At 37.1% G+C, this 8,426-nt stretch overlaps 1 protein-coding gene across 1 annotated transcript in view; it reads left to right on the top strand.

Annotated features, from left to right (window-relative positions):
- Window positions 1–3,349: 3,349 nt before the first annotated feature.
- Window positions 3,350–8,426, top strand: part of LOC145775783 (palmitoyltransferase ZDHHC17-like) — a 13,731-nt gene continuing 8,654 nt past the window's right edge. The window contains exons 1-5 of the mRNA XM_082587151.1: window positions 3,350–3,461; window positions 6,237–6,386; window positions 6,647–6,766; window positions 7,710–7,877; window positions 8,003–8,165. Of these exons, the coding sequence (XP_082443277.1) occupies window positions 3,436–3,461; window positions 6,237–6,386; window positions 6,647–6,766; window positions 7,710–7,877; window positions 8,003–8,165 (627 nt within the window). The 5' untranslated portion in view covers window positions 3,350–3,435. The remainder of the gene's footprint in view (window positions 3,462–6,236; window positions 6,387–6,646; window positions 6,767–7,709; window positions 7,878–8,002; window positions 8,166–8,426) is intronic.

Here is an 8,426-nt window from a genome sequence, read left to right as displayed (position 1 = left end):
ACGTGTTTACGTACACTGCCAAGTTGATGACTGCTGTGGAGTTATTAGACCAGGGATCGGGAATCTATGGCTCGCGAGCCATAGGCTATGTTTTACGAACTGTAACTTTGAATATTTAAACTCCGCTGAAATATGGTTCATACAAAACATGCAACGGATATCATACCTCAGCCACAAACAAATGAAAACGTAGCTTAGGTTACTTACTCAAACCAATCAAACCACTACCAGAACTCTCTTAAAGAACATCATCAAGCTTTTTTTGGCCATATCACGAGGAAGGAAAAGTTAGAACATAGGCCTACTGCTTTTTGTGGAAAGATCAAAGGAAAACGAGCTCGTGAAAAACAGCGTCCTACTTTCCTTAAAGATTATCTTCACGTTACAACTTCAACAATTTTTAACTTTTAGGAATTTTTAATAGAGTCAAATACCGGGATAAATAGAAAGAAAAGAACTCTGCATGAACGCCTAGCCTGGATCAGGCATGGTACACAAAGAAGAAAAAGAACCATTTAGAAATAAAAACCTTTCAAAGATTTTCAAAGTAAAAGTTTGAATTCAAAAATGTTTTATTTGTTCAATAAAGCTAAACGTTTAATTTTATTTGCTTGTTATCAAAGCACGCTTCCGCTTGATATCTGCAAGACATAACATACCTGGGTATCATTAGATTTCTGCAAGATGATGATGCTGTTTTTGTTTGTTTTTGTCATTGTTTCGTATCGTCAAGCTGTAACTATTTTGTGAGTTCCGAGTCGTGCAAGGCCTGGTGCGTTGCGCTTGAAATGGCTTTACCCATGGTAATATTTCTTTGTGGGGTTTTGTTTGCCTGCCTTGCTCTTCTGTGCTATGAGCTAAACGCATCAAGATATGTTCCCCTCATGACGATCAGCAGTCTTGATAACGCACCAAAGCCGATCTTCATAGGAAATGTCTATTTACCGGTATAGCCTACTAATTTTGAAAATATCAGCTAAAGCTATTTGGCTAATAAAGCTATTGCCTGAATATACGTTGTTGTTTTTATTTTTGTTTGTAACTTTTCCTTTTGTTCCCCCTTCTATCGTAATTTTTTCTGAAGGTGTTGCAACCGTGCCAAATTTCTTTCAACTTATTTCGATCACAAGCACGTTTTAACGTTCTCGTTTTGTTGCTTCTACCTTTGCTATGTTGACGTGTATTGTTTTTGCTGTACTGGCCAAAAATAAAAACAACTGAACTGTTCCATTGCTCTATTTGTTAATTATTTAGCTTCTTATAAAAGTTTCTGATGGCAACATTGTTTTAAGCTAGAATTTAGAAAAGAATAAACTGGAAACAGGTGCGAAATAAGATTGACAGAACTGTTTGTCCGTTATTGGTATTTATTCAAAACAAGGATTTAAGTTATAAAAGTTAAAAATGTTATAGCCAGTTAATTAATTTAAAAACTTATTTCCTTAAAAAAGGTATTTGTAATAAATGACGTTTCACAAAGCACAGCTGTTTGTTGCTGCTTCAAGTATGCTTCAAGCTAGATTGGTACCGTATTTGCTCATTAATGAAATGATAATGTGCTCATTACTGGTATGCCTTTTGTTTCATTGCATTTTGATTTTATTGTATACCCTAGCTAGGGTGTTGTCACAATGAGCAATCAGTAAATCATTAGTGTTCTATTTTGTATTTTCTAGATTAAAATTAGTTTTTTTATGCTTATTCAATTTTGTTTGAGTTAAGATTCTCTACGGTAATTGAAAAATTTAATCAGCAAAAGGATATTTTTCTATGGTTTATCATATAAATTACAAAGTAACCTGCAATTATCTCTGTATATTTACTGGCTATGTTATTCACTTGTAAACTTTTGTAATACCGGTAATGGCTGATTCAATTTATTTTTCTTTGTTGGAACCCAAAAAAAGGTCTTCTATGGTGGCAAACAAGATCTTTTATGGTATATGCAGAGATGGGCACCCGCTACTTTTAAAGTAGCGCGCTACCGCTACTTGGACCAAAATAGCGCGCTACCCGCTACCGTACCAATTTACAAAAGTAGCGCGCTACCGCTACTGTACTCGAACCAAAGTAACGCGCGCTACCGCTACTTCTTCCGCTAGTTTTGTCTAAAATGACACTGGGAAGCACTCTTCCAGTTCCTAGTGACGCAAAAATGACCTTAAAAACAAATGTTATCATTCGTTTACACTGTCATTTTCACGTTGTTATAGAAAACACATTCCAAGAGAAGTTTATTGTTACGCATCTTTCAAAAACATGTGCATTTGTAAATGAGAGTAACAGCAGACGTTGAATCAATGTAAAAATGACAGATTATGCTGTCTGGGTCATTGTCTTTTAACTAGTTTTTAAATATATTTTTGCATCGGTAAACTGTGTTAAAACCACTGGACTGGGTAGTGCAGTCTATGGACAGTCTAAAATAAAATGATCAACATTTGTTTTCTTTTTGCACGGTTCACTCTCCCCATGCTCTGCCGTTATTTAAGTTTTATGTTGATTGATAACATTTAAACTTTTTTTTCTAGTTTGCAAAATTTACTTGCGTAAATTTTTGTTTAAAAGTTGAATTTCATTTTGCATGTTGGGTTGGTATACAGCAACATGGTCCTGTGTTTTGCCATGCTAGACTGGTAGTCGCTACCTGACCTAGCCCCCTGAAGCAGTCAGTCTTGTCTGATTGACAAAACGTTGGAATAAAAGCAGATTTTCACAGCTCATACATTTTGTGATAGTTCAGCTTAGTTTGCACCAGAAGAACGAATATCATGTTGTTTAGGCTACCACAATGATATGGTACAAAAAATTAGATTTATTCAAGATCATGAACCTTACCACAGCCACATACACAGTTTGCACATACACTTCTGGATTCGGGCTGGAGCCACTATCACCTCCGCCCGGAGCTGTAGTTGAAAAATATGGCTGGCGTTTGGCTGGGTTTTTTTTTGCTGAGACTTTTCGGTCATTTGTCCGAAATGATTTGAAAAAATTCGGTCATTTTTTATTTATTTCGGTTATTTTTTCTGATGAAAATATTTCCTTTCAAGTAGCTGGTACAAACCAAAATTAGCACTTCCTGACTAGCTACAACATTAAGTTTCGACGTGTTTTTTTTGGACATTTTGACCAAATTGACTATATATTTTTTCGGACATTTTGACTGAATTGACTATATGTTTTTCGGACATTTTGCTAAAAAATTGGTCAATGACCAATAAATGACCGAAAAAAAACCAGGCGTTTGGTGAAACCAAAGCCGGAGGTCATTTCACCCTTATATATAACCTGCATTTCATTAGTTTGAACAAGGTTTTACTACTTTCAAGCTTGTTATTTAAAGTAACAAGATGGTTGATTATCTCTTGTTGGCTTGTTAAGTCCATGGTTGTGTGGACAAGAGACTTTAAGTGTTTTACTATTTAAATAAGTATGGCCGGACAACATGAAGATTACAGGTAAGATATATATAGTTAATCAATCATCTATTTCCTCATTTGTATAAGTTGCTCCATCAAAGTTTGCTTTGTAGGTAGTTGTGTATTTTTACCGAGCAGTGACCTATTTCAAAAACATCACGTTTCATAGGTTTTGTCACCATATTCGAAACAAGGCCTTCTGCCTGTATGCAGTGGGAAGCTTAAATCCTACATGGATAAAGTTCAGTTTATGAAACTTCATTGAAATGCAATCATAAAAATTCCCATGCTTGTGAAGTGTGTATTCATGCGCTGCGTATTGCATAAGCTTTCACTTGTCTGGTCTCAATTACAATAGTAATTTAACCACTTGTGGACAGATAACGTATCTATACGAGCCTGATACGAGCAAGAAAACTTTTGCAATAATACAGATGACACATATACAGTATACGCATTTTGACTGTTGACAAAAAGACGGGTTAATATATGGAATGGCCCGTTTCGGTGAGTCCGTCTGATCCGTATTTGATGATTTTTTCAATTTTTTTTTTAATTATTGGGTACTGTAGCCTAATTATCATTGCCGTTTTAGGGTTAGGGGTTAGAGGTTAGGAACTCACCGAATCGGACTCACCAAATAGTAGCAGACCCGTTAATATACGCAAAACTTTCAGAAATTTTCTATTTTAGTATTGATAACATTATTATGTTGTGCACTGGGGAAACCACTGAACTAAAAAACTCTATTTTGGCTCAGTTTTTCAAATGATTCGTGCACGAAACGTGTGCCATATATAAATAACTCAGCATTTTAAAATGATTGCTTTTGATTTGATAACTACAAATAAGATTTTTCTAGCTGTGCCATATCATAGTGGTCATTGAAATAATAAAAACACATTGGTGGTTGAGTAGTGGCAAAGTCCTTGCTATAACTGTATAAATAATAATAATAATAACAATATTTAATTTTTAACAATATTGTACTCCAGGCCTCGAAATTCGTTTTTGTTGACGGCGGACAAACGTGTCCGGTCTGAGCAGCTATCTCGGCGGACAAATTAAGTCTCACGGCGGACACACCAGTTTTAGCGTCGATCGTCATGCTTAATCACTTTATCTTGATAATTCTTCACCATTTGGGAACTATAGCTACGGTTTAGAAGGCTTGTTAAAATTGCAGTGAAGTCACTCTGAAAGGCTTTTATCAGACCAACGACTTGCGCTTGAAGAGTCAAAGCGCCCTGTAGCTGCTTAATACGCCGCATAACTGATTAACTTCCACCGAACGAGGTCGTGTGGCTTCTTGCGTCACAATGCTCTGGGGCCTGGGCACGAATCGGAAAACTTCTACACTAACGCTACTATTTTCTGCTGTGCAAAGTTTCACTAGGCTTTTTATTTAGGTTTATTTTTGCGTGTCATGTGAGCGAAAGTGAATTTTCCCTAGGCCTTTTCTTTCTTACTGTAATATCAAAGCTTAAAAAATTTTGTAACCAACCTTGCCTTATCAATATTACTCGGAGATCAAAGCCAGAGATTGTGACGTAAGACGTGAACAAAGTTACGCGTGAATAGTGTAGAAGTACCGTACTCCCATCGATTCTTGGCGAAGAATTCACCTTTGTTACGCTGATTCAATGTCATCAATCGTTGAAGCAACGTAAAAATCGAAAGTTTTCCTGATTGAATGGAAACTAAGGGTTACGATACAATATTCACATTTTCTAGATGCGTGCTAGAATGCGAGGGAAATTATATTCTCGCACCAATTGTTCGTGGTATGCAATGACGATTTGTATCGCTAGTTCCTGTGTTCTTTCTCGGCGGACAAATATGACCGATCTAGATGGTACTTCCCGCGGACATCACATGCTGTGACGGCGGACATGACCGCCGTGTCCGCCGTGAATTTCGAGGCCTGTTGTACTCTATAGCAATTAGCAATATATTTTTATATAGTTTCAGAAAAGAGTTTGATTTCTTGTACCAGACAGGCACAACAACCCTGTTGTGTTGTTTTGTTTGTTGTAAAGCAATATTGTCATAGATTTTACTGTTTTTATCAATGTTATGATTGCGGGTCCACGTCTTTTAGGCGCAGACAGTTAGGCGCCCGTCAAATAGGCGCGCACACTGTGGCGTCAGGATATTTAGGTGCTGAGCACTGTGGCGCCCGTTCATTTAGGACTTAGGTGCTATTCCTTGTAAAGTCTGCGAATTGTATCAGCTCAGCTTTGGCAAAACCTAGTCAGGGTTTTGACGGGAAACTAAGTTACTCTTCACTCAAGCCTACCACCCGCTTGAATATACGCTACGGTATACTTTTTTCTGATGTAGTGTAGTTATTATTTGACTTATACAGTATAACTAAAAGTGAACTCAGTCATGTTCGGAAATAACAGCTGACTAACAGCAATTAAATGCCGAACACGCGCATTAAAAAAACAATATTTTTTTGTTCAATACAACATTTTGTGTAAAAAGCATTGCCGGATAAAGCAGCTTCACTCACTGAAGCCATGACTAACAACAAATAAATGCACGCGCATTAACAAAACAACATATTTTTCTGTTCAATATAACATATTGTGTGAAAAGCATTGCCCTTCCTGCCAAGCTCATACAATCTGCAGACTTTACTAGGAATAGCACCTAAATGAACGGGCGCCACAGTGCTCCGCACCTAAATATGCAGACGCCACAGTGTGCGCGCCTATTTGACCGGCGCCTAACTGTCAGCGCCTAAAAGACTTGCTCCCATGATTGCTGCACAACAAAAAAAGTTTTTTTTGTTTGATGTATTTTTAGCTCTTGGGATATAGTGAAGGCAACACAATATGGATATCTGCCACGTTGCAAAGAATTGGTGGGAGCTGGTTATGATGTACGAACACCAGATGCTGATAATATCACTTTATTGCATTGGGCAGCCATCAACAATCGATCAGAAATAGCAAGGTTATTGTGACATTTACTTGACAGGTTTCTCATACTAGGATCCCACAAAATAATATCATATAAGAACTTCAATAGCTTTTTGTGTGTTTTGCTATCTTGGAAAGATGTGTTAACAGTAAATATCAAAATATTATCCACAGTTTATTCTTGATGTGTTTGTATACTGTACCGTAGCAAAGAAACATGCAATAAAATTGTTGAAAATTTGCATCCCTTTTACTAGCATGATTTGCAGAGTAATGGTGGCTTCTTCTTTTCAGGTATTATGTGTCGCTTGGGGCTGTGGTTGATGTTTTGGGTGGAGACTTGCTTGCCACTCCATTGCATTGGGCAATTCGAGAAGGCCATCTTCAAATGGTTGTTCTTCTTTTACAATTTGGGTAACGTCATAAATTGAATGAATTGTCGTGAAATTATATTTCTAGCTGATGTTTTATCCACATATCCAGTGACTCTTTGGATAAAATTGTCTTGAAACACTCTTTGCTGCACATCATGTACAGTATATAATATATTATATATATTACTTAGTTTTACCCCGAGAGTAGGCTATAGGAAATACAATCAACAACTTCTGCATGTGAAAAGTGTGGTTGTGATAAATTTTGTAATAGTTTGAAAAGTCATTAGTGTGCAATCAAGTTTGAAACGAGTGACTGTTCACTGTACGAAGTAGCCTACATACAGGCACCCAGAAGTTTTCTACTTACAAAATACCATCATCATCTGTTATTGGGCCAGTTTTGTTGTAGAAATCGTTCTATTTATTTCAATGGACGTTTACTCAAACTCAGTGGTGTACTTTTAATTTGGTTGCTTCTGAAATTGGCTTTATTCCCATGTTGATACCCTTCAAGCCACTGCAAAACCAAAACAGTTTGTGGTTAGTCATTGAAATTAGTGACGTACGTGCTAATTTGTCATGAATGATGACTCTCACATGAAGTAGTGTACACAAAACCGAAAACGTTTGTATCATTGTATTCACTGTTCATTGTAACGGCTAATAATAATGTTTCTCATTTCCCGTTTGCATTTAGACAGATCGGAGGATGGTGTGTGCTGAGATTTTTTTATGTTGTCGTATCGCATTCAGTCTACTATGAGTCTACTTAATGTACTGTAAGTCTTTATCCATTTGATGTAATACGACAAAACGGTTATGTAGCACGTTACGTTGTTTAAGCGAAAAAAAAAACAATTTTATGAGCAGCAAAGTTCTTGACCTTTCAAAGGTTATACGTATTGCAATTTAATGCAATTTTGGATAACGTTATTACCATGTTGATTTGCGTTGCCGCAACGTTTTAACGGTAATTACAGTGCCGATCCTGGCGTGAGAGATGCGGAAGGGTGTGCGGCTATACATGTTGCAGTGCAGTGTTGCCATACCAGCATCGTTGCTTATCTTATTGCCAAAGGAGTAGATCCAGACTTGTATGATGCGAATGGGAAGACGCCTTTAATGTGGGCTGCTTGGAGGACGCTCGGGTATGTTCCTGAGTTATATATGTTTAAGCAGAAATTTGCACTGTTCGGGTTTAAAATTGTTTTTTCGAGCTTGTTTTCACCTTCTCATCATACTTCCACTCACTGTGAACACTTTTTCAATGCAGGGTTGATCCTTCTAGAACGTTATTATCGCTATATGCCAGCGTGAACATGAAGGACCTGGTGCAGCACAACACACCTTTGCACTGGGCGTGCTTGGCACAGAACACGAGCGTTGTGATGCTTCTCATCAACGCTGGAGCGGATATCGAAGCCAAAAATGACATGGTTTGTCGCGTTTGAATTTACGATACGGTTTTTTTTTTTGCAAACTTTAGTCTGGAGATTATCGCTTGTATAAATTTACACGGGATATTTGTTTCGAATTTTGTAATTATTTCCGAGACAGCAAATCAGTCGTTTTTTACGTTGAGTGAACGTCTGCAGACGTTGAATCAATGTAAAAACGACTGTTTGCAGGAACGTCATTCTTTGCTTCATTCTTAAAATTCACTCATAATAATTAACACTTTTTGGAAAAATTTCAAG

The sequence above is a fragment of the Aplidium turbinatum genome, chromosome 8 (genome assembly GCF_918807975.1).
Source record: "Aplidium turbinatum chromosome 8, kaAplTurb1.1, whole genome shotgun sequence".
In the NCBI taxonomy this organism is placed as follows: Eukaryota; Metazoa; Chordata; class Ascidiacea; order Aplousobranchia; family Polyclinidae; genus Aplidium; species Aplidium turbinatum.
The sequence above is the reverse complement of the archived record's forward strand: the minus strand, read 5'-3'. Positions and strand labels throughout refer to the sequence as shown.